Here is a 27195-nt window from a genome sequence, read left to right on the forward strand (position 1 = left end):
CCCCTGCCTGCAATGTCCCCAGCGCCTCCCCTGCAAGGACACTGCCACGCGAGGTGCCCGTCACCGCCGTTTATTCCCGTCCTTTCTGACCCGCAGGGTAAGAAGCAGATCGGGGCGCTGCGGGCGCGGAACGAGCGGCTTTGTAGGTCCCATCGGGGCGTAAAAGCCCCATTAGGAACCAGAGCACGACGCGTGAATAATGCTCCCTTTCTTCCAGCACGCACCTCAACGCCCTTTAAATAAAGGTAAATGGTTATTTAGGGACTGGGCACGGATGACACATCTGCTGGGGAGCACGGCCCTACAACGGGGCTGGAGCAGTGAGTGTGCTCACCGCAGCGCCGATAGGATTAGGGATTGCCCAAGGGATCCCGGGCAGAAGAACAGCGGGGAGATGGCTGGAAATCCTACACGTGTGCGTTTACGTGCTGCCCGCTAGCCGGGAGCCGCAGAGGAGCCGTCCCTCTCCTGCCACAGAGGGGCAGGAAGGATTTGGAAGGGCCCTTCAGGAGCCAAGCGGCTCGTTTCTGGAAAGCAGCGAGCAGCCCAGCCTTGGCAGCCTTCCTCAAATCCTTTCAGCAAATAACTGCAGCGACTGCCAAAAGTTGTCTGATAACGCAAAGGCAGGGAGGGACAGCGAGCCCTCCTCTCCCAGGCCCGCTGAGCTCCCTTTTGTCTTTGCAAGCACAAAAGCCACGCTCCGGGCTGGAGCAGGGCGAGGTTGCCCCCAAGAGGCAAACCCGACACAGCAAGCACGGAGGGAAAAACCCCGAGTTCTGCCCCAAAGATAGCGCCTTGCCCTTATTCTTCCTGCTCCACTAGCTGCCAACAGCTACTGGATGGGGTGGGAGGGGAGGAGGCGGCTTTTGGTGGGTGGCTGCTTGGCTTTACCACGTCCTGCTGGAGATCCTGAACCATACGATGTTTCTCCAAGTCTTTCTTGCAATGTCATTAAGGACCCAAACAAAAAAAAAAAAAAAGGACACTGGGTTTTCCTCAGCCACGTGAGAAGTGGTCACACAGACCTCCCGAGGGCTGGCGTGTGACAGCTCTGACAGCGACTTCTCTCAGGAGCAGGAGAGAGAGAATCGGGAACGTGACACTTTGGGAACTGAAACGGGGTGGCACAAAACCCCTCGCTTCACCCCTAATGTAAAAAAAAAAAACAAAGGCCCAGCACCTCGGACCAGAGCCCCAGGGCCTTGGGGGTGCAGGAAGAGGACAGACGTGAGGATGCCTCCTTGCACCATCCCGCTCCCTCCAGGGATCTGCAGCTTGAAGCTTTCTCGGCCAGGGATGGCTGCTTTTTTTGTAGCCTCTGATGGGTTTTTCTGCCACGAAACACTTTTTGAACATCTTAGCTTTCAGCATCCCGAGGCAGGAAGATCCCCAGCTCCGTCTCCTTCGGTTTGCTTTGAGCCTTCACACTAATAAAAGCACTACGGAGTCTGAAGCCAAATTACAGAGCAGCATTGAATAACTTCTCTCTCTGCCCTTTTTTTTTAGGCCGTGTGATTGTAGAGCTCCCATCTCACCTCCCAGCAGCACCACTATTACCCACGGCCGAGCTGAGCAGACGCAGCCTACTCAGAGCACGGCGCCTTGCTTTATCCCCACCCTAGGAGCACACACGTACGCAGGCTCCCTCCCGAAGGGCTAAGCCTAGAGGCTGATACACCCCGGCGAGGGCTGGGGCCACTCTCCGAGATCCCACAGCCAGCAGAGACGCGCCCCAGGTACTCACTGCGGGCTCCTCGCAGTCCTCCTGAGGCACGGCCCCGCTGGGCACGGCCCCACATCCCCGAGGAGCTCACCGCCGGCTCCGAACCACGGGTGGCATCTCCAGCACGGCTGCTCCTGCCAGGCTGACACAGCTCCTCGGCGAGCAGCAGCTGCGTAGCGCTGGGAAAAGAAAAATACAGAATGAGGGCAAGGGAAAAAAAAAATAAAAAATGGGCTAATAAGAAGAGAAAGTCAGCCGGAATGAAAAACACGCTGCACGAACTGCGCCGTGACGGTGCTGGAGCACAGATGCTGGAGAAATAGGTTAGCACACGGGGGAGGGAGGAGGCTCCCCCATAAATGTGCTCCATAAATGTGGAAGGGAACTGATACGCAGCGCAGCTCCTACGTGGTCTCACCTGCAGCCAGGGGACACAGATTCGGTTTCAGCACGCAGATCAGTGTCTACGAGCCTGACTGGTGCTGTCTGAAGAGCCCGCAGCTGCCCTGCGTGATTTCCATCGCCTCTACGAAAGCCTGCAGGGTGAATAAAGCACAGAACATCCTGCCTAGCCATCCTCCTCTCCCCAGCGCCGAGCCTGACAGCTTCCAGCTCGAATTTTGATTCCAACAGCAGCCTGGTGGTCAGCCTGCGGAAGAAATGGACCTCCTGCTACTGCCCGGGCTGCAAGAGCCAGGACTTTCATCTCCAAGCAGGCTTTGAGAAAACAGAGCCAGAGACAGGTAGCCAAGCCCTGGAGCCTTTGAGCCAAGCCCCAATTCCCAGCACTTGCCACCCTGGGGAAGGGCAGTGGCCTTTCAGCATCTCCAGGGCTGGTGGCAAAGCCTGAGACACCTCAATATCAGCCAAAGGAACACTTCCAGTTGTTCCATTTCCCTCCCCGTTACCGCCCCACATGGAACTGGGGGAGGCAGGGATGCTGGAGAAGACAAAATGTTACTCAGCAGGCTGAGAGAGGGGAGACAAAGAACTACAAGGCATCCAAAAGCTGCTTAAAAGCCACGTGGAAACGCATCTCCGCAGGCAGCACTTCCACCCAGCAAGCACGGGGCCTGGCTTTCAGCACCAGGACCGAAATATCAGGGCAGGAAGATGGGAATGTTTTTCCTCTCTCACCACCCGGCGCTACTTTCGATACCCGATAACGCGCTCCCTTTCAACTTCCTTGCTGCCGGGATGAAGAAATGCTGGCTGAAAGCAGCAGGCAGACAAAACTAAAAGCACCTCGGTGAGGACAAGCCCTTCGAGGAATCGACTTTCTCTGGGAGCCTTCCCATCAGCAGCCCACGCCGCTCCCCAGCACTGAAAGGCCTTTTCAACACGAGATAAGGAGGGGCCCCCATCAGTTAAGCTGGCAAAACAGCCACAAGGCAAAACATCGAGATATTTCACAGCCTGGGGGGGAAAAAATCACAATGTGAACGTCATTAGGAACGTCATTAAGAGCACACAGATAATGTAAACCACCAGGAGCGGGCTAAATCCATCAGCATGACCTCTCCAAGCAGCTCCTCACCCCCAATGTGTTCAACAAGGGCAGCGTACATCCCTGCCAGCCCCTCAAAGCACAGAGCGTGGCTGTGCTCAGGAAGCTAACACCACAGCATCCATCCCTTATTATTAAAAATAAATAAATCCACATTAAAACGCCACCTCTGTAATCCTACCAGGTAGCAGCCCCTCCAGCTGCTCTGCCAGTAAGAGCAGTGCGCTTGTTCCACAGGCAGCTGCTTTTCCCAAAGCTGTCCTCGGATTTGGGGACTTCAGAGAGTTCCTGCAGCCGCTGCATCAATGAAGCAGCCACGTGCTACTGACCTTCAGCCAGACCTGCCTGCGAGTCATTAATCACTTGTGAAATCCCCATCCATTACCGAGTTCCACAACACAACGGTGAGAACGTGAAACGTGCTGGCCGGTTTCTCCAACTTAGAAGCAAACTTTAAGCCACGCAGAGGCTTGTCAGAAGGAAAAAAATAAAAAAGAAAAGCCACAAATGTATATTTTATAGGCAGCCTTTAATTTTTTGTCTGTGATTACTGCAATAAAGTGCATCTAATTGTCCGTGAAATGAGATAACATGGTTCTTAATACAACCAACGTAATATCAAGATAAACCTCAGTGCAAAAACGCTTATCTGAAGACAACCAAAGCAGTTAAGACATTTACTGTGCAAACAGCCTTTTTCAATGCGTGTAGCTTCTGGCTGGGGGCCAGTAAATGAGTCAGCAAAACACAAAACAGCAGCAGGTTTGCTATTTCACTGCCGGTCCTGAAGCAGTACTCAGCTCGGCAGTCCCTTTTAAGACTCCGCAGCGATGCTTTGGGATCATCTCTGTAGGGACACCGGTGAGCTCCAACTCAGCCAACGTCTAGACTTCAGCAACTGGGGGATTATTACTCAGCTACAAAACAGATGGAAGCAAGTCCAGACAAAAGGGGGATGGGGGGAGAGAGGAGAAATGCCAGATTGTATACACAGACATAAAGCATGAAAACACAGAACTGGCTGAGCTGAGAACTACTTCAGGACTTTCTCCATTTATAGTAAGCTCATCAGCTGCGAACCTCTGAACTACAGCGTCTGCAGCAAGACCAAAATAGGACCTGCAGCCATTTTTTTGTGAAACACAGTTGATGCATACCCATTTTGTGCAGAGACGTTTAATTAGAAAACCACGTCTGGTTCTATTTTCCATGGGTCTATTAAATAGAAGTATGTATCAAAGTGGTTACTTTGTATGGGAAAAAAAAAAAGCACAGCAGTTTCAATGTGTTTTGAACTGCAATACAAAAGAGGTGCCAATTTAGACCCCAACCCTTTCCTTCTTCAAAATATACAGGACTGCAAAGTCAACTTTACATGGTAAGAAAAATATATACACGTTACATACAGGAAACATATTCTGTACTTTTTAAAACTTTATACAACATTAGTGAGAAAAAAAATATAAACGTTAATAAAATCACATACAATATATGCAACCTAGTAAGCAAATGCTACCAGAGGGAAGGCTGACACACCACGAAAGATGAGCAGAGCAAAGGGTGGCACTGCCATACCTGTTTACCACCACACCATTTTTTTTAAGCCTGAAACAGTTCCATTGTCAAGGATACCCTTTGAGGTAGACTCATCCAATTTAATCATGGTGAGATTAAAAAAGGAATTTTTCTTCTCCCCTGAATAATGTCATACACGTAACTCTTGCTGTTAAGGTAAGTTGATTATTCTGTAAAGGGTACAGCCGCACAGACTCAGGCTAACTCGCTAACATTTGAAAGACAAAACACTGAATATGATTTGCAAATAAAATACCTTCCCTCTGAGTTGAGTCCAATCTAGAGCAGTTCTTAAACATGTAACATACTTAAATTTCATTTTTTTTTTGTTTGAATTTGATCCTTTTTTTACATTTTTGTGAAGTCATAGCAAGTCTATCATACAAGACAGGGTAATTATAAAAATTGAAAAGGAAACAGTATTATAAAATGTACACGTAGTTATTAAAAATTACAGTTAAGAGACTCCCACTCAGTGCTTTTACCCAATACATTAAATTTCTGTTCATATACACATACATCCCCCCGCCCCCCAAACACAACAGCGTAAGATTTAAATGATGGCATTTACACAAAGCACAAAAGGAGATTACCTCTTGGGCTGATTATTTCACAAAGTTTGGGGAGCTCTGAACACACGCTGTGTACGCTGCAAGACTTTGCACAAAGGAATTCAGACCTCATACAGCTTTCAGAGTTATTTCTACTTGCATGGGCCAAAAGCTCATCTCCTCAAATTTCCACTGACTTGACATTTCAGAAATAGTTATTCTCTCTGTTTAGATAAAGCACTGAAGCCAGATAACAAATATAAGTTTGTTTCTTAAAGAGGAATACAACAATACTACTTGAGTATTAAGATTTCATTTACAATATGGTCTTAGAGAATCACTTTCTGTGCAGTCACATACACCGCGTACATAAATCGATGCCTGAGGACGTTAAAATGAACGCATCACTGTAATAACAAATTTGATTCTCTTATTTGATAAAAGACAACCGCAGAGCAAAGAAGTGTCCACAAGTTGTTTGGGTACAGCCCCTCTTCAGCTGTCTCCACCCTCAAGCAAAGGAGACGGTCACTTGTTCACACGTGACTGCTGTATTTGTGTTATTTAGAGAAACCAGCTGGTCTTACCAATTCTTGCTTTGCAGATTAACACGTGCAGGTGACTCTGTTATTTGGCTCGTAGTGAAACTGAGCTTCCTCACCTGCCCACAACAGGGGAGGTCTAATACTGTTTCTCAACTCACATTCCACATCACAGGACAGTTTTTTCCTAGACACCCTAAAGCAACGCTTACAGGTGTGTGCTGGCAAGAAAACTGATGCATACTGTTTTCAAAAATATCTTGTGATTAGCAATGGAAATGAGAAACTTCCCTCAGTTTTCAAGACGATAAAATATGCCTGGACAATCAGACAGGGCTATAGAAATAGCTACTTTTACAGTTTATCCACTTCATTTTTTTCTGAAGTACCGTATTTGTAAAAACAATGATCATCATATTGAATCATTGTGTTTTTAATGTTGGCCTGAATCAAGCCCAAGTTGTAATTCAGAGGACTGATTCCTTGTGTTCCAACCAAGTTGAAGCTCCATTCATTCTGCATCTTCCTTGGTTTCATTTTTTTCCTGTTATTTCCCTGAACTAGACAAGCTCTCACGAATCTGGCTCCCAGAAGTCATGCAGTTTTCCCTAAAGAGTAAAAACAAAAAAAGAAAACAACTCAAATTTGTAAGGACTCACAATCCAACGTGGTGACCTTAAGCTAAGCAGTTGCCTGCTCTCTTCTTTATTTGTTTATTTTAATTTGGAAACACTTTCCAGTTTCCCCACATGTGAATCAAACCCAACTGCCTCTGAAAGAAACAACTCTGGAAGAGCAGCATCTTTAATAACTTTCATCATCTGCTAAGTACCTCTGTGACCATGTCTACCCTCTAATTCCCTTCCCTCCCTGTAACAGGAAACCCGAGACACTACAAATGATGTCTTTTTCATGAATTGCTTTGAGTCATTATTATTCTTTACAGACAAATGTTTGATTACACATATAAGCTTAGTATTGATTTCAGTTTAAAAATGTGTAACGTAAACTTCCTGTAAGAAATGCAGTAGTTTACTGGAAAGCTGAACAATTTTTGTATTTATTTTTGAAGGTAACTTTATATTCCAAGAGAGGATCTCAGCACATTAAGAAACACAGGAACAGAGCTGAGCTCTGGATATTAGAAGTCATCCACCTATTCCACCAAGGTCAGCCAAGGCAAGTATTAATGAAGGACTAATCGTGAAAATTCTTGCTACTGCACACATGCACAGAGCACGAGAGGGTTTTCCTCATCATTGCATGAAATTAGACACTTTCGAGGCAGGGGGCAGTGGGGGGCTGTTAATCAAGAGCTGTTAAACACATGTGCGTAGAGCCTTGGATTCAAGCAGCCTCCAAGTGACAGAGTGCCAGACAATAGCAGGAAGTGCATCACGGCATTCCTGCCCCACTCAGGCCTTTCCAAAGCATCCACTAATGACTGTAATCAGAGACAAGCCCTGCGACCTGACTCAGTATTAGCATTTCAGGTTATTGCGTAAGCCATTTATGAGAACAGCATTTTTAAGGGTAAAGATGGAGTCTTGGTTTTACCAAAGCCAGCAAAGCAAGGGTTTTAACTAAAGGATTTTAACTAACACACCTACGCATATTCAACAGCCAAGCAATTTAAGGAAAAAAAAAATCTTTTAAAAATCAAAATTTTTCAAATGGTAAAGAATGAGTTTAATGCACCCTGCAACATGAAAAGAAATAAAAAAAAGTTTTCATTACAATACCTGAGAAAGCCGAGTGGTTTGTATCATATCTTGCCATTTGCTGTATATCCTAGCAACCAAGTCTTTTACCTGCAAATACAGATGAGTTTAGCCACTTGTATTTTAAAAAAAAAAAAAAAAGCCAAAAATCACAATACCACCACCCCACAAAACAAAAACCCAACAACCAAGGGTTACTGGGAGGAAACAATTTCACAACAGGCATACAGAACATCACCACCTCAACTCCAACAAGATCCCTGTAATCTGGGATTTTGAATCCAAAATTATCTACTCCACAAAAGCTCATTACAGGAAGACGATTTAAAATGTTAACGATTTAAAATGTTAAGTGTTTGGCATCAACATGCAAGCCTCTGGCCTCCAAATACCCATCTCAGCCTTTGGGGAACTTAGCTTTGTTACACTAGTCTGATTGCTTCTAAGGAGAAAAAAAGTGCCTGCCATGGCAATCATGAAAGCCAACTATGCAGCACTGTCTGAATTTGTATTCCTTATATTTTTTTTTCATAACCAATCACAAGCAGGTGTTAAATACAATGTATTCAGAGTTGAAATTTGCTTCATATACTGTGTAAAATCACAGTGGTGCCTTATGCAGTTACTGCAGTATCACAACAGCAGAAGTAGTGAAAGGGAAAAAAAAAAAAGCAAGTAAGATTTTCATCTCCCAGTGCAAGTGCAATAGAAACAAAACAGACAGGGGTCTGATATTCAAAAATTCAAGCCAAGATTCTGTAACTTTATAGCAGGATCCATGTTGTACTGATCTTGCTGAATAATAAAAAAAAAAGAAGTCTTCTTGAGAGTTAAGAACATACACAGGCACAAATGTTTAAGGCTGGCAAAGCCAAGGCTTTTCAAAGTTGAGCTGATCCCGTTTGGCTTGCTATGACAGGAGGCAGACCACGAAAGTCCCAGAATTAGGACTAACATTAGCAAGCTACGTACCACAAAGCAAATGAAAGGCAATTATCCAGGCTTGATGCTACATCACATATAGTGTTGGCTTAAACCCACAATGTTTTTAACAACTAATTTTAACTAAGTCATTATTGTGAAAATAAAAGACATGCAAGATGGTCAGGCTAGTTTTTCTGTACTGTGTCCCACACTGCATGTAGCCTCCACTTTTAAAAGCAGAAGACTGCTTAAAAGCAGAAGATTGCTTCCTGTCAATTAACAAGGACTGCCATGAAAAAGAAAAGGAGCAACTCCATGGGTCTGAAAGTTGAAATAACTAGCTAAAAGATGACAAGCTCGCATCTTAAGAGTTCTTAGTCCTGTAGCTAGCAAAAGGAGTGTTTCCAGTGCATTAAAACAAACGTATTTATGTATGAGCACAGATGTGATTCAGACAGAGAAACCAGGAAAAAGAAATCCATGAGGAAAGAGCTTAGAAATGTCAGGGTAGGGATGAGGGAACAGCACAAAACAAAACAAAAACAAAAAACAACAAAAAACACAAAACACAGAACTCAAACCAAACAAAAAACCAACAAAACCGGTTTGTCTTACCTTAGTTCGATAGAACAGCCTTGCATCTTCCCTAATATCACATTTTATGTGCTTATCTAAGGCACCACAGAGCTTCAGTAAGTGTTGCTAAATAAAGACAAAAATGAACAGCTATTTTAATACTCTATGTTGAAACTAAGAAGTTGCTTCAAATACTATTTCAGTGTAACAATTATATTTTGGAGAAAATTTCAGATTGAAGCATACAAAGTAAGGAATGGGAAAAAAGAACACAAAACAAACAAGATCAGAAGATCCTGTATCAGCTGTTGATATGCACCTCATGAGACAAGGGGAAAAAAGTTTCAAAATGTTAATCAGAGCACAGCTATATATCAAAAATTTTAAAGTTCCTACTAGCTAATTTATAAGTCCTTTCTGTTCCCAAAGTAGTAAGAACAGTGCCACTCAGGTCTTTCACCAACGAAAAAAGTTCTGCAGCTTAAACAGCTAAAAATAACCTTTTCAGTAATAACTCAGGTAATTTCCTTTTGCAGTCTGCAGGAATTGGCTGAACAGGTAGAACATACACAGTGTACACGCACTGATCTCTAACCTTCTGATGGTCTTTTTTGCAGCTTCATAATCTCCTAATAACAGCTCCCAAGATCTTTGATATTCTGTGAATCTCATGATAAAATTCTCGTACTTAATCCCCCACTAACCTGCTGCAAAACAGCTCCACTCTGTAGGTGGAGCATGCTGAAATTCTACTTATAAACATTTGCTGGTGTCTCAAGACCATGGCAATTCACCTCCATCCAACTGGAAGATGACTAGAACTGAAATAATACTGATTTTATACCCAATCGAGCCTGCACAAGATTTATATACAGTGCCATTCAGCCACACACCTCTGTCCATTTGACTGCTACCAGGTCAGTGAATATTAGGCTCTTTCTTCATCAAGAAATTCAGAGACCGTGTTGTGTGTGTGGGTTTGTTTTTTAATCAAATTCCCCATAGATCTTCAGAAAGCAGTTGTAAAAGACACATCTCAAAGAGATCAGTGCAATATAGCTATTTTCTTTTTTTTACCAAAGATGTTTTTCCTTCACTTTGCAGTCTGTGATAATCTTTTTGCAATTGAGTAGGCAACCGAGACTCCTAAGCCCCAGGCTTTTTAGGAAGGATAGGCTGGGAAGATGACGAGGGTGTGTTGCCCTGTATGCAAGAAAGCAGCCTGAGTGCACGCAGCTCTGCCTGGGGATGGATGAGGAGCCTACTGACAGCTTATGGGGTTAGAATTAAATAGAAGACCCCTAAAGGCAACATTGTAGAGGGGGTCTGTTACAGACTTTGGCCTCTTCAAGGATCCGCTTGGAAAAGTCCCACAGGATAAGGCCTTGGAAGGAAGAGGGGCCCGAGAACACTGGTTAGTATTCTAGATCTAGAGGTTTCATCTGAACAGCAGGAAAACACTTCTTTACTGCAAAGGTGACTGAGTGCTCAAACATTGATCAGAGAGGCTGTGGAGTTCCCCTCATCGATACCTAAAAAGCTGTCTGTCCATGGTGCTGGGAAACCTGCCCTGAGTGGCCCTGTTTGAACCTCCAGAGGTCCCTTCCAGCCTAAACCATTCTGTGATTCTGTGAAACAGAAGCAAATATTACTGCTTTACCTCCCTCTTCAAGGCTTCACATAACACATTTCTTAAAAGCCAGGAGTGGTTTTATAGAACAGAAGATTTACACAAACATCTTGCAGCCAGCAACTCACAGCAAACGTTCACAGGAATCTCAATAAGATTACCAGGAGGCTAAACAGAATGTATTACTTAACAGATGTTCACATCTCCATAGCCATAGTTCCCTCGTGCTGTGAGAACAGAATAGATACAGTCATAGCCCTCACTTGCTGATGGCTGCGCTCCAGCACAGAAAAACAAAATGTGTTTGAGCATATTTTACTGGATATTTTCAAAATGGTTTTCTTCTAGATTAAAGTTTCAGCTTTACTTAAGTAGTTCATAGGATCACCAGAGTTCTGAGGATCTGTGCTGAGTTAATCTCCAGTTACTCTGTGAAAGATGACGTCCGCTGATCAACAGAATTGTGTTTTGACACAATTCCACCTGCAAAAACGCAGGAGAGGTTTCTTTCTCTGCAGTAACTGCAGGGAAGAGCTCTTCTGCATTTACTTTGCCTCAGAACAAGTTTCTCCCAGTGCTGTTATCCTCTGGTGATCTTCTATCACCTTACCACAATAGACCAGAAGTGCATAATAGTTAGCCCTTTAAAATCTAAAGATCTACCCACTGTAGTTACTTACCCTCTGATTGGAATTTACAGTGTCAAAGCAGCTAGCTTCACTGACTAGATGAAGGAGGATGTAGACTAGGTAGTACACCTGGAGAGAAACCAACAGAGCTTCAGCAGTCAAAGCACAATCTTTAGCTACAGCATTATCTTTGCTTTAATGATTCAGCATTATGACTTCACTGGCATCCTCCAACAGCCAAATAAATGAATAGGTACGTCTACACATTTGCCTAAATAAACAGAATGAAACAATACATTCATATATTAGAATCATTTTAAAACAGTACTACGCTGTTTTAAGTTACCCAAGTGACCCACAAAGCTTTCTGTGGTTTCAATTACTGAAAATTAAACTCAGCAGTTGACTTTGTTTTCCCATTATCTACATCCAGATCAAAATACTTGCTAAGAGATTTCATGGTAGACTCATATAACCAAACCAATATTGAATTCTCAGATGAGTGCAAGTTTTTCTAGAACTTGTTTACAATAGAAGATTAGTTTTCAAAAGTGCAGAAGATACATAAAAAGACAAACAAAAAGGTATACTATCAGCTATATACCTCCTGTTCTAGTTCTATATGAAGGTGGTCTTCACTGACATTCTGCTGCTCATCAGTTCTCATCTTCTCTAGTAGATTAGACGGTTTCATGTACACCAGATACTGATGCAGAAGAGACATCTACAGACAGATGCATTAACAGATTGGACTGGTTCACTGGCAACGGACAATTTGAAACAGTGCCACTACCATATCACATGACCATTAACACAAGAACTTCCATAAATGGGGCTCTTAATTAAAATTGATTATTTCATGCTTTGGGTAATTCTTGACTATTTGCAAACTAAAGCATTTGTCCGTTGCCTCATTAACCCCTTGTTTTCATAGTGATTCTACATAAATATAAGAAGGAGGCAGAGAGGCATAAACTTCTTTCCAATGACCAAAATTAATGTTTAGGCACTTAAGCAATATTGCACTTACAAGCTAGAGGTTACACACGCGTACAAATATACTTCTAACACTAAAATAAAAAATAGTGATTATTTTTAATACTGTAAGCCTATTTTCACATTAAAGAATGACCAAAGTACAAAAACAAACAACACTTAAGTTTTCTAAACTTTTAGAATTATACACACAAAACATGCAGTACCTGCTTGTCGCTGTCATCAGGTATTCTTATATGCTTCTGATTAAGAAGCTTTGCAATTATCACCAGGCTAAGGCGTCTTCTTACTTCCCTGAAAAAACAAGTTTGTTTTTTATTTCTTTCCCAGAGAAAGTCTCAAATCCACAGTTTCAACAGTGTATAGCGAGGCTGTGCACGGCTTCCCTAGACGAAGACTTGCCCACAGCTGTTAAGTTGGATTTACTGAAGATAGGTGCTATTAAACCAGCAAAGAGGCTAGTAAGGTGCAAGTATCCTTGTCTCATTACAGCTTTTCTTGTGGATAAGCAAACATTGCTAGAAGCTTGCCTCCAAGCCTGAAATCAAAGGCCAAAATCGTTCTCCTCTCTCTCAGATACATTTTTAAATTTATTTCAAAGATGCAGAACTCTTGACAGATTGACATAAAATCAGACATTAATCACCCAAAGGACATTTAATTTTTGATCATTCAGCCAAAGATTAGAGTAGGTGATGGATGTTGGAAGTTATGCCTTTATTTACTATAGGGTACCAGAAAGTGTATAGCCCAGAAAACTACAAATAAAATGTTGAACAACCCCTTCCCACCACAGAGGTGATTAAGAAACTATGTGTGCACAATGACATGCACATACATCTGTAACATAAGATAAAACCTAACTATTTGTGGTGGTTTGTTAAAGTATCTCCCTCCTCCCCCCCAGAAAAAAAAAAAAACAAAACACAAAAGAAAATACAAAAGCAATGTTACACCTATTGCATTTGTCAGGCTCTGGGCTTATACTAATAAATTAGCTGTTACAGTGTCATTACCGTCCACGTATTATCCAGCTAGGGACCAGCTGAACCAGCCACAGAAGATTATGGTGCTGACTGGAGAGTTCACTCACTGCCAGACAGAGCTCAGGCATCTTTAAAAGAATAAAAACATGTTTTTTTTTGTTTGTTTTTTAAATCACCTGATCTACTAAGCAATGGGGACATTGGACATTTGTTTTATTTGCAAAGGAATACACATCTGCTACCAAGAAACATATCCACGGCATAGGTATTAAAAGGAATTGAGCTAGTAAAAGATGATGTGCATGAAGATATTTCTGCACTGCAGCTGTGGCTATGTCTCCTAAATATTATTTTACAGTAGGGTAGCTGAGATCAGGTTGCCTTTCCTGACATTTCATTGGTTTAGTGCAATCATTTCATTTATTCTTTCAAATAGCCCTTTTAAACAATCTATAATTAACAAAATCGCTGCAAGTTCAATACAACAGTCCCCTTGCAGAAAGGGACAGGCAAGCATAATGTTTTTAGGCAGACAGTCTCTCAGTACACCCAGCCCCCTCCTAAATCTCAAGGACACAAAGTTCCCAATCTGTTCATATTACATTTACAAGCAGTAGTTTTCTGCTATGTAAAGGAAAAAATAAAACTTCAAAATAAATTCCTTGAAAATTAAGCTGCAGTTTCATAAATCTAGCACTAGAAAATGAATTATGAAGTTACCTTTGTATCCCAGTCTTTTATACTTATCAGAAGCTTTATGAAAAGGCACTGAAAATCTATCAAGGGAACTTGCTTCAGCTGTTTCTCCAAGCTTATTTTAAATAGTAATAGAAGCAGCAGCAATATTTCTTGGTCTGTATATCCACCTTCGACTACCGTTGTACAGAAATCTAGAAACTTTAAAAGAAATAAAAAGCATTACAATCTGAAATTGGTTTAGCTTCTATTAAAGCGTGACGAGAACTTAAGTTTTCCACCCTCACTTTAAAATGCACTTTGAGTAACAAAGTTTTCCTGTTCTTACTGCAAGAACAATACTAGCTCCCCTAGTAACTGTCTGCATTTTTTATTGTTATTAAAAAAAGACCTGCTGGAGGCTCATCTTATAAACATTTAAAGAAATACTTTTGAACAATGACAATAATCCCTGGACATTAGAGTATGAAAGATCTTTCTACACTGCACCGTTAATCCCATTCTAACTAAACAGAAGACTGACAGACTTTCTAGCTATACAAGCAACACTGAAAACAATCAAGAGATTTTTCCCCACCCAATTATCATCAGATGGATTACTTACAGTATGGGATGTGTATTTAGAAGGAAAGAAATGAATCAAGACACGTAAGTCTGTCTCTAAAGGAGATGCTACATTTGCTTCCTCTTGAACTACACGATTGTATATGATCATTTACATGATCATTGCAAATCTCTAAAGAGGCATTGTCAGGAGGGTTCAAATACTTCCACAAGGAACTTGTAAACCAGTTATAGAGGCAGGATTTTCATGAAATGTTTAATCACAGAACAGGCCTGGGAAGTGTGACCAGCCCACGGTTTCACAGGACACAGCATGGATTCACAGCTCACTTCCTCAAAAGAGGCAGTCCCAGCTCCACCTGCCCTCTGTGAGCTCCCACCTCATTCACCTTCTGCTGCACAGGGACTGACCACGTGCCTCTGTGAGCTGCACTAACACAGAGGCAGCACAAAACACAACAGCCAATACCAGCTGCCCATCCCACTGGAACACCCTGACACTTTTCTTTTATATGAGGGAGCAAAGAAGCCTGATAGAGAGCCACACTGGAAAAGGGAAGCACCAGGAATTGAGAGAAGCCAATGGAAGTCAGGGAGAAAGGAAACTGAAGCTTGCAACAAGCCTGCAGCAATCTCTGCTGAATGTGGAGCTGAAACCCCAGCAAAACACCTACTCAAAAAACAAGCCCAGGGCTAGATTAAGGTTCCTTTTTTTTTCCCCCTCAAAAAAAAAAATAAATAAATAAATAAATAAACAAAAACCCTTGCATAGGAACTGGAGTTTTCTCACCTTGATTACATTCATTAGATTGTTTTCTGGTAGACTGGTGAAGGCTGGACTGGCAGAGGAGAGAAATTCTCTTGGTTGCTGTTTGCTCACTGTTCCTTGCATCTGACTCCTAATGAAAGAGATGCTAATCTGAGCAATCAACAGTTTAAAAGCCCACAAAGGCTTATTTGCATCAAACCGAAGGAAAAAACAGCATGGTTTAAACACCTTCAAATCAGAACTATCCCCAGCTACAGAGCACGTCTTAAACTTATAACCAATTACTTACAATTCTGCCCAGCTGTTTCGGCAACAATTCATGTTAATACCCTTTAGACAGTTGTAGGACAAAGAACAATACTCTGATTTGCTGAACCTGGCAGAAACTGTTTTAAACTCTGGCTTATTTACTCTATGAATACCTAAGTTTAGAATGTAAGGAGACTGAATAGGGGAAAATAAAGAAAAACCTTCTGATTCTACATTCTGAATACAAGACCTGCTTTCACAGGATCTAAGCAATAGGTGTCAAAATGAAAACACTTACAAAATATCACACTCATTAAAGTTGGGCTGCAGATGCTCCAATGGAAAGAGAGACGCAAATGTAACACCCATATTGACAAAAACAGCTGACACATCAGCTAGTGAAGGTATCCAGGGTTTAGACTGTTTATCGCTGATGGAAGCTACGAGTAAAAGATACGGAATGGATTAGTTTAAATTTAGTTCTTAACGTTAGTTCCTTTTCAGGGAAGCAAATACATTCAGCTGTTTGCATCAATTCTACCAGCTCTCATCTCAGAAAAAATTGCTGTTATTTTCAGAACTATAGCGTGAGGGGTAGTCTTACACAGTGTTTTACACTTAAGAAACATCTTGCCTATGTAACAGGTAAATTACTTTAAGATTCCACCCATTTTCTCTCACAGCTGTCTCTCGCCACATACAGTAGAATAAGCAAGAAGGCAAGATTTACTTTTAAGAGAACAGATAAATTACTGTTCTGTGTAGGTAGAGGTAAGAGGGTGTTATAATGGGACTAAAATCTTATCTCCACTTTCAAGACAGGGAAGGTTTCCAGAACAGAAGTGCAAAATACAAGGAATTCACTGATTGAGGTAAGCAAAAATGCTCATTGCAAAAAGCTGATCTGTATCACGACTCACATCTGAACAGCTGCAAACTGTACACAGGATTCTGTATAGGATACAAACTAGCAAGGTGACATCAAACTCATGCAGTGTTTTCTAAACAATGACAGAAATCACTAGAATTTTGAATTGGGTCTCTTAGGGTTAATTCTTTAAGAACAAAAAAGGCAAATATAATAAAACAGTATCACTCAAGACACTGCAAGTTCAGATCTCAACGTTCAATTCAAGCATTCCTCATTTTGTTTGTTTTATTGATGTTTCTTTTTTTCCCTTTTTTTTTTTTTTTTTTTTAAATAAAGCGTCCTTAGTTAAGCACCAGAACAGAACATCTCAGAACAGTTTGGAGACTCCACAGTTTGCAATTTTGTAGTTAGACAAACTTTTCAGGAGCAACTGTAGCCTATTTGATCCTGCTTAAGGATCCTGCATAAGTCAGAGATGGGCTAAGATCTCTCCTAGTCTTAATTCTTTGAATGCTCACTGATCAGCTTGAATTGTTCATTCTGAAACGAGCTTAATGTCAACAAAGCAAAAAATAAAGGAGGCTACATTTCCTCTCATATCAGCTCACAGTCCTGTTTCAAACAAGACTCAAAATATGTAGAACAATTTCAATAGAACTGCCCAAGAATGTCAATGATCTTGATTACTTTAATGATGTTAACTGTTAATTTAAAGAGTGACTGATGGATCTGAATGAAGACACTGAGAACATACAAAGCAGCTGGTACTGAAAAAGTTCAGAGTACAGATAAAGGAAGGCAAAATGCACAGGAAACAAGCAACAGTGTAGGCTGAACCAGACCCTTGTAAATGTTTACATGTAAGTGTACAGCTCCTCTCACTTTTGCCATTTATTTGGAAAGTAAACCACACGCAGTGCTACGTACTGAGTATGACTATGTGAAAACCACCTTGTAGTTCTTAATTTATGAAATGAATGTCTGCATCTTCCGAAGAGAAAGATGGGAAGGAGAGTAAACTTGAGTAGACCGGGCTCCTCCTTAGATCAGTTCTATTTGTGAAAGAACAGAAGCGTGTTTAAAAGGTTCTGTACTGGATGCACACATTTGCAAATATATGCCAGGACCACTCCCTGTGGAACAGCTTGCACAAACTCGGTGAAGACCAACTCCTGTTACTTACATAATGCACAAAGGCTAGAAGAACTTAAATTCATGCCAGAATCACAAGATTCTGTGCTTTTTCCTTCCTTTCCAACACCGTCCTATACTTCACGGAAGGGAAATACCTTTGTTTAGATGGTCAGTCTTCCATCCCTCAAATACTCACCATTTTTTACTGTTATTTCCATCAAACTGTTTAAAATCTGCAAGGAAACACAATAGCCAGGATGAACAGACATCATCTGTGGAGGGAAAAAAAAAAAAAAAAGCTATGAGTCAAACATCAAGTTGCCAGATAACATTTTTCTTTGAAAAAAGAAAGAAACTCTTCATTAAAATTAAAAAAAAATAAAATAAACTCTCTAATGCATAATATATCACAGAACAGACATGATTTCAATCAGTACACACATTCTGTGAATGCTTTAAGTAATTACTCACAGTATCAGAAAAACTGCACCCCATGTTGAAAGTCTGTTCTTAAGAAAGTAGTGAGGATTAGGGGAATGAATTATTAGCTGTCCTTTTGGAACCCGTTTGTATCTGTGATCAAACTGAACTCCTTAATCAGAAGTGAGGGCAACTGAGAGTTGAACTCAACCTTTTTCAGTTGCAGGTAAGTAGAACACGGGCAAGACTACACCAAAACAATCAATTATTAACTACAAGAATATGATGAAATACACATCACGCTCCCTAACATTTCACCAGGCCAGCAAAACCTCCTCTTCTTCTCCCCCAAGTGCTGGATGTTTTTGTGCTCTGTGGGCAAACTGAACTGGCTCACCCTTCCACCTTATCAGAAGAACGCCAGAGCTCATGTAAGAGAGGAAGGCAGTACTTTCCTAGCAGGAGAGAAAGAGATGGAAAACAAAAACGTTTTCCTTTTGGCAAAAGCAGAAAGGGAGTCAACAGATCCAGGCTGCAATTTTGCAGGCAGTCCAGCTTTATTCTTCATTTCAGGCACAGTTAAAAGCATTAAGTAATAAGGGAGTGAAGATAGCAAATGGACATTTTGTGAGTAACAGAACAATGCACATTCCCTGGGGACTTGGGTACTGGCACAGGCATCTAGAAAGAAGACAGACACAACATTTCCTTTGACAGCATCTCTACTTTTTTTTTTCCCTGAGCCATAATGCACATCAACTTTTTCAGAATAAAAATTCTGATAATGCACATATTTAGATTTATAAAAGGTACATACTACAGTGTGTACTTTTTGTGTGTGGGGAAGGAAATGGATAAATATTTGCTTCTGATGTGGCCCACATTATGAACATCCCAAAATATCCTCTCACCTAGCATGCACTGAGCCCTTTTCAGATGAAATACCACATATAAAGATGGACAGGAAGCTTTACAGCCACTCTAAGTGTGGAGAAAAGCATGGAAAAAGCCTTTTATCCCTAGTGAGTCAAGGTAGTCTGGAGAACAAACCAGAACCCAAAGAGGAAGGTTTTTTGATCAAAAAACTGCTCAAAAAATGCAACAGATTCACAAACTTGTGTTGATTACTTCTGCAACAGCTGGCTTCCAGGAAGAATGTTCTACCTGACAGAGTGTAACTGCAGAACAGTGTGGTCTTACCTGGAAAAGCCACTTCAGAATTGGTGCAGGACACAAGCTACAGCTATAAGCAGAACTTAGAAAACCATGAAGAGCTAGAAAAAGCTGCTGTGTTACATCGGAACTGTAAGACAAAGATGGAGTGGGAGAAAAAGGAGAAAAATCCATTATTGGTTGAATCAACAGTTTCACAATTAAAATGGCTTCAAGCAAACATGGATTTACACTATTGTATTATGAATCATTATTCCTGTCTACACAGATGGGCTCTGTCAGATTAGCGAATGAGATACCAAATTTTTATTTATTTATTTATTTATTTTTACTGACAATGACCTTTACAAATTCTTTTACAGGAAAAGAGAAAAAACATTTCAAATTTCTTGAAATCTCATTTTTTGAAGAATCTTTCAAATAATCTAGAGGCAAAATGAAGCAAATAAAATCAAACGGCCTCATCTTGATAGGCAAATTTGTGAGGTGCAGAAATCTGTAAGATTTAGTAGTAAGTTCTTTTAGTTGAAATCTTCCTTAGCAAGTAGTGTGTGCCACAAGCAGCTAAATTAGATACCCAATTTGCCATGTACCCCTGTTTAGGCTACTCTGTTCTCAGTATCTACTAGAACAGGTAGTTCTGTTGTGAGGCCTGCCTCCTTGCTTCTCCATATCCCATCCATCTACCCGCCTGACCAACAAAGCAGCTAGGAAGACATCTGTGTCAGCTGGGCAGCCAATACGTGCCAGCTGGATGGTTTCAGAACACCAAAGCAATTAAATCATAACTGCATTTTGCAAGGGACAATTCATTTAATTCTCATTCTTCCAGTCACTGATTTACAAGATATTTCTTAGAGCTTACATCCCTGTGACCTTCACATATTAATAAACTCCTCTGGCTTCAGGCCTCCTTATCACAAACCCAACTTCCTCAGGAGACAAGGAGGAGGATGGTTTCTCCTTACAGCATATACAAATGTTTACAGCTCCCTCAGTTTCACTGATTCAAGTTCAGAGTAAAATACCAACTGAAATCAGTGGAATTACTTTTAGGATTTGCACTTGTGGATTAGAAAAGAAATCGTCCATCTATCTGTAGTCTGACAGCCTCATAAAATGGACCACAAATCTCCATCAGTTACGTAACAGTTGTGTGCGCGTATATAAAGACTTAGCTCGCCGACTGAATCTAACAGATGCCGTAAACTGTAACTTCCTGCAATCCCGATTATGTGGAATCTTAAGTCCCAGGGTCATTCAACACAGAAGGTTTTCAGCAGACATAACATAACATTAGAAAGAGGACCTTTGTGACCATCCATCTGGGATATTTAAGCTTTTGTTCACCATAATATTTCAGTTCTGCACTCATCTTCCACAAACCTGTCAGATTATCAGCGATAGCCCAATGCAGCATAAATATGAAAGAGGTCAGGACACTTTTTTTTCCCCCCTTCTCCTGATGCCTCAATTAAGATGTTTTTTCAAAAATTTGAGGAGTAAAGAAAGAAGGTTCAAGTAACTATTCACTGCTCTATAAAGCTAATCTGGAAAGCAGAATTACAGGAAAAGAGTCAGTCTTGCCTACTTTGTAAGAATGAGTTCATTTGTATGCAAAGATACTATTTGATCTTAAAAACTTCTAGCGCTTATGAAAATCCTACAAGTAAACACAACAGAATGAAGAGGATATTCTTACCTAAGGAGGAGTTTTTCTATAGGATTTTGAGGGATGAAATAAAAATTCCTCAAATCAAGGTCATGTTGATTGAAGATTTTCCCAGAGACTGTTAAATCAAATATGTCTTCTCCGGGGTGGTAGTCAGGTATGGCACGAGCTGTTAATGAAAATCTCTTTATAAATGCCCTACAAAATTAAAAAATACTTCTATGAATTTCAAGGAGAGGCCATGTGCTGTTTGAGATAGTCATTTTCAGATGACGAACACATCAACTGCATATGAAGGTAGAGTTAGATTATAATACAGTAACATCCAAGAAAATCCACACAACCCTAAAAGATAAATCGTTTCAAACTAGACACACTAGCAGCAACTGATGGAATGAGAGAGAGATTAGGAAAAAAAGGCAAGGAAAACAAAGTGAAGAACTAGGTTTAATTAGTTTTGGACCTGTGTTCTTCTGACAGGTCTTCATCTGTGACATTCTCATCTTCTCTATCTGAAGAATCAGTTTCCTTTTCTTGTATGTTTTCTTGTAACAATTTTTCTAGTTCATCTAATCTGAAATAACAATAATAGCAAAACGTATCATCACCACGTAGTATCTACAACAGAAGGAAACAAGAATCAAGCTCCCAAACCCAGGGGCCAGTAGCCCACTAAGCAGGGCAAAAGCATGCAAGACACTGTATCTGTGTAACAGAACAAGCATATTGCTGGTCCAAGATACAAAGTTCATGTTTCCCAACACCTAATGAATTTCCAACTGCACTCAGTCAGTAGTTTGTGAGAGACAAAGACACTCAAACCAGCTGCTGACATTTTTTATTTTTATTTTTGCAATTGCACAAAACTTTGTATCTCCTAGATTTTTTACTTTTTATAGCTTAACACTAGCATATTATTCGTTAAATAGTGTCAGTTATAGAAGCAGCCACTATGTTGCTAGTCAGTTCACTGTTAACTAGGGTCAGATTCTTTACGAAAAAAAAATATACTCACTGCTGATTGCCATTAGTGCACATACCACATTCCTTTTTACCTGAAAGATCTCTTCCAAGAGCATGTATTAGTTCTGAATTGTGTAACTACTTGGATACTGTCAGTCTACACAACTTTGGAAACCAAAACTGAGCTACGAATGATTTTGAAGGAACTAGCATAATCAGTCTACAGAAATACTCTTATTTCATGCCTGACTAGCAGCTGTTAGCTGGCTCAGTGACCTGCAACAACAGCATTAGTAAATTTAGTCCAGCTCTTGTGGGGTAGACAGATTAATCACAAACCACTCATTATTGCTTGCAAGGAGCCTGTCACTCAGCTTTCAGAGTTAAGCCACGCTGGTAGGTTCCATCAGACATATGTTAGTAGTACCAGCAGGCAAAGCTTAGCGTGCTGCTACCCAAACCCCATCACTTTGGGGAGACAAGGTAAATCTAAGCATCCACAACTTTGTACCAAATTTTTAAGGCAGCTTTAAGAAACAAACCTTTTAGATTCTTCTTTCTCCTTCAAGAGATGTTCCAAGCTGTTCACATATGACACCTGGCTAACAACAGGAGTCTTAGAAAGCTGTAAATGAAGTAACGAGATATTTATGAAATACCACAAACTATCAATTGATTGACTATTAGGCAACAAATATGGTCAAAATATGAATCTCTTCATATTTTAAGATATTTTAGCTGAAGGTAAAAAAATAATAATTAAAATCAAAGGAGACCCTGTAAAGCTGGACAACTAACGGGGTTTCTCAATTCCTCAATAGTTTTCCATTAATTGCTAAATCTCTCTCTGTGATTAATTTAGAAATAATTATGCTTCACAATGGGTCTGAACAGCAAAGCAAGTCGTCTTCTCTCCCTGGGGCCAACCTCCAGCTAACCTTCACGAACAGCGTTAGCACCAGAAGCCTGCTACTTCACAGCTTTATCACTATCCACCGAGACGCTGGGAATCCCCTTTCTTGTGCACGAGACAAACTCCTAAAATGATTCAGCACATCTCTGTCACTCTCACCCTTGCCTAGAGATATCTTTCAAATGTAACAATCAGAATATCTGTGGGGAAATTTTGTGGGTAGGTTGAAGCCCTCTTACCTTATTTTATACCTGTTTATTCCTTAGTTGTTTGGTCGGGGCGTGTTAAAGATTGCATCCAGTTTTACATATGCCCCCTCTTACAAAAGAGGATAAGAACGCTAGTACATGCAAAAACCACGCTCATGGAGTTTTTGGGACAGTTGAATTGTTTTGTGCCTGTTGGTCATGAATTAGTACAAACAGGATAAGCCAAACGCTGTGGTCATACATGTTCCACAAAAATTTGATCTAGACTGCATCTGTTTATCATTCTTAGCCATTAATTACACAGCCCTGTTGGTTAAGACTGGATATGTATGTAACCACAAAAGCCTGATCTATAACGTGCTTGCATAATTAATGGTAAGGGCAGATAAAATAATTGTGGCTGTTCAACACTTGCCTATGGAAATACTTTTTAATAGAAATTCAGTCAGCAAAATAAACCATTTCAGAGATTTATAAATGGGAGAAGGGGACAAGGAGCTGTATTTATACGGGCATTCTGCTAACAACAGGTTTGCTTGCTGCTGCAGGAAACTGGTGGGCTGATCCCAGCTAGCAGCTCAGCACCACACAGCCTGCTCATTCCTCCCTCCCAGTGGTACCAGGGAGAAAACAGACAGACCAAAAGCAAGAAAACCACGGAGCTGGATAACGACAGTTTAGTAAGTGAAAAGAGAGGGAAGAAAACAAAATTGACGCAAATGGCACTCACTCACCACCTCCCCCAAGCAGACTGATACCCGGCTCATCTCCAAGCAGTGGATTCGTGGCTACCTGCCAGAAGCTCCCCGCCACCTTTTGGTTTATTGCTGAACATGACACGATGCAGCACCGGAAATATCCCCTTGGTCAGCTGTGCAAGCACTGTTTAGCAGTAGCCAAAACTTAGTGTCTTATCAACACTGTTTTAGCCACAAATTCAAAGCACAAAGCACCAGAACACAGGCTGCTCTGCAAAAAATTAACTCCATCTCCACCAGGTCCACTTAAGTACAGCCATTTCCAACCCGTATCTGCTTTGTAAGGAATGCTACGCTAAGTCCTAGTACAGGACTTTCCTAACTAAACTATTCTTTTACAATAAACCTGCAAAAACAACAACTTTTGACATGCTGTAATTGACCGAATAGGTTAACTTTTAAAAATAAATCAATTCATCACCATAATATCCTGCAAACTGGTAGTTAAATACTTCTTCATCCATCCCCTATGAGCAGAAGTCATTCAGCTTTCTGAAATCCTTTCTAAAAGTACTTCCAATTTCCATGAAATTCAACCTCAAGGAAAATACCTCACACAGACCAAGAACTTACACACAGATTCCTGACAGATCACAAACTGTGACAAGGATATATTGTTGCAGTCTAGCACAGATCTCTCAATGGACAGATCAATTTCCTCTCCTTAACTTCAACTCATAAGTACCTTGCCCCATCAGAAAAATGAAAACATTAGACCCCACACATCTTCTAAGTGTAACCTCTCCCCTTTTTCTTTAGGGGAAAAATGCAAAGCCAGAACTCTTCAAAAAACGCTGATGGCAATCCAGCTCACACAATCCAGCTGCAGGAACCATCTTTCAGCCATGCCAACGGCAAGAAGAATAAAAAGCACCCTTTGACTGATGACATTCCACTGTGCAGCATAGGACCCTCAAGTAAGCTCAGCCACCAGTTTCACAGGCAAATATTCTTAATGCATGAAAACTCAGTTAAAGGAAAAGAGTCGTACCGAAACGAGTCGTACCGAAACGGGCAACGTAACCTGATACAATGGTTCTTTGTTTTAGCCACTTACATGAAGTTTCAGTAACGGAGCCACGGTGTCCTGAGAAAAACTGTCTGAACAGTCTCCTTCCAAGGCTTCTGGCTGTGGCCTGGGAGTTGCAGACAAAATTTCTTGCAGTGTCATGAATGGTTCTTCATCATCATCATCTAGAGCACATCCCAAACTCTCATCTTCACTATCAAGGCTGATTTTTGATTTTCCATTCAACTTGAACATCTCTGAACAGGTGCTTTCAACTTTTAACTCTTGTGAGAGTTGTGAAGACGCATGGTTGCTGTCCTCAGACTCTTCTTGAAAAGGCAACAAACGGGGAAATCCTTCATCAGTCTCTACTGAGCCTGAAAGTTTCCCTGAATCTTCCACCAAACAAAAATCGGAAGCATTTTCTGAATTATTTTCTTCTGGTTTTGAAAAAACATTGCTGGGTTCTACATCATCAGCTCTATTGAGTTTTTTTGGTCTTTTCTCATCTTGCTCCATCTTAGCGTCTAACACCCAAGATAAGCCAATCGTGTGGCACTGAGACTTCACAGCTCTTGTGAATACAGCTTCTCTTTGTGCTATGTGGTGTAGGGAAGGCAACACAGTACTTTTCTCCTGAGAAGGAAGGGACTTTTCCAAGAAAAAGTGAGAGTTGGCCACCTGCAATTGATTCTCTTTGGTATCCAGAAGAGAAACTTGGTTATTTTCATTAGGACTCTGTGCAGAATATGATGACAAATCTACAGAGGAGCAATTATTTTTCTCATTTTCATTCCTTGAGACACCCTCTGGGTATTCCTCTGAACAAGCAGAATGAGGTCCAGGTACAGCAGCAACCTCTGTTAGCTGCAGAACACCACTAGAAAGAGACTTTAAGCCAATGTTTTTAACAAAAGCAGACTTTCTATTTTTGCTTTTTTGAGGTGACCAACTGAAAGCAGGGTCGCTCAAACCTGTTACTTCAGAACCGTTTGCATCCACACTCATCACAGCGTGTTTTCTTTTCCCAGGACAGCCTACTTGTTTGGATGGCCCAGAACACGGCTTAGATTGAAGGCAGGCTGATGGAACAGACTGGCTTTCCCACGTACTGGCAGCTTTCTTGGATGAGGTATCATCTCCAAATTCACTGAGAGTATCACGCGTTTGAAACTGCTTCAGTTGGGTTGGGTCATCTATGAAAAATGTTTAAGAAAAAGTAAACCACCGTTCTAAAAAAAACAGTCAAAATTGTAACAGTCTACCCTTTAAAAACAAGTAACTTACATTTTTTTAAACTGTGCTATGTCCAAAATTACTGACCAGGAAAAACATTTCAATTCTGCTTGAACACTGAAGACTGCAGTTGAGATTTACTCTACGCTGTACTCTTAGACTGTCATCTTTATTAACTTGAAAATGAAATTAAGTCCTTTTATTTTAAAAGCAGCTCAGCACCTACAGTACAACACTACAGTAGTTCTATTTACCATAGAGAAAATTATATGGTTAAAAAACAGCAAAAAAGCAACAATACTGCCTAAATTTTACTGTTCTGTTCAATAAGAATAATGTTGTGGTTGGGTTTTTTTGTTGCTGTTATTTAATCTGAATTTCAAATTTTGTTAGTCACCACAGTGAAGATGCATTTTGGAAAATGCAAGATATACTATAAAAAAATAAAAATCAGGGATTAAGACAAAAGAGATCACTTTTAATTAAGTGATTAACAATCTGGTTTTCACTAAATGATCCCAAGTCCCAAATTACTCATCAAGCTTCCCTTGTATTAGAAATAACCTTGACTATATAGCAGTAATAATTTTTGACACGGAAATTTAAGTAGATTTACTCCTTATAGCAAACTCACAACACTTCTGAAAAGTATCTTAAATCTGCTTCCTTTATCTAGTTACAAACCACTTCTAACCACTATCACTACTGTTCAAGCCTATGAAATTGTACAAGGACTGTCCTAGTCACCTGAATCACACTACCAAAATAATCCTCTTTATGAAGTAACCTTCACCTTCATATTCCTTGCACTTAACTGTCGGAATATCTATCAAAAGCTGAAGAACGTGTTTTAATTACATACATGTAAAATAAACATAACTTTAAAAAGCACTTTAAAAAGACATTAAGTGATGGGCTTGATTGCTCAATTATAATTCAATATTATCAGCACTACCTGAGGCAGCCTCCCCTGAACCAGAACGTGTTATTTTTCTTAACTGATGTCCATTTTCCTAAAAACAAAAACAGAGAAGATAAAAAGTTAATTGCATACTTTTAAAAATAGGTTGTTGATGTCCTGAGCCAAGTGTCAAGTCCAGCACAACCTCAGTTCCACACACCCTCAGAAATATGATAATATACTTCATTTCCAGACAAAACACAGCTGCAAAGATCTTGACAGAAGGACTCTTCCCCCA

General features: G+C 40.8%; 1 protein-coding gene across 3 annotated transcripts in view; it reads right to left on the reverse strand.

Moving 5' to 3' along the window:
• Positions 1-3757: 3757 nt before the first annotated feature.
• SLF2 (SMC5-SMC6 complex localization factor 2) overlaps positions 3758-27195 on the reverse strand; it is a 29169-nt gene continuing 5731 nt past the window's right edge. The window contains exons 4-20 of one of the 3 annotated variants that reach the window (XM_084290077.1): positions 26952-27009; positions 24809-25956; positions 22414-22496; positions 21372-21482; positions 20939-21106; positions 19264-19366; positions 17840-17876; positions 15937-16078; positions 15411-15519; positions 14081-14257; positions 13391-13488; positions 12581-12668; positions 11983-12102; positions 11430-11507; positions 9159-9245; positions 7641-7709; positions 3758-6506 (exon numbers count right to left, since the gene is read on the reverse strand). In XM_084290077.1, the coding sequence (XP_084146203.1) occupies positions 6471-6506; positions 7641-7709; positions 9159-9245; positions 11430-11507; positions 11983-12102; positions 12581-12668; positions 13391-13488; positions 14081-14257; positions 15411-15519; positions 15937-16078; positions 17840-17876; positions 19264-19366; positions 20939-21106; positions 21372-21482; positions 22414-22496; positions 24809-25956; positions 26952-27009 (2712 nt within the window). In that variant the 3' untranslated portion in view covers positions 3758-6470. Of the gene's footprint in view, positions 6507-7640; positions 7710-9158; positions 9246-11429; positions 11508-11982; positions 12103-12580; positions 12669-13390; positions 13489-14080; positions 14258-15410; positions 15520-15936; positions 16079-17839; positions 17916-19263; positions 19367-20938; positions 21107-21371; positions 21483-22413; positions 22497-24808; positions 25957-26951; positions 27010-27195 lie in introns of those variants that run through there. The other 2 variants (XM_084290076.1, XR_014618609.1) reach the window with 2 other exon arrangements.

The sequence above is a fragment of the Netta rufina genome (assembly GCF_964035555.1).
Source record: "Netta rufina genome assembly, chromosome: 7".
NCBI lineage: Eukaryota > Metazoa > Chordata > Aves > Anseriformes > Anatidae > Netta > Netta rufina.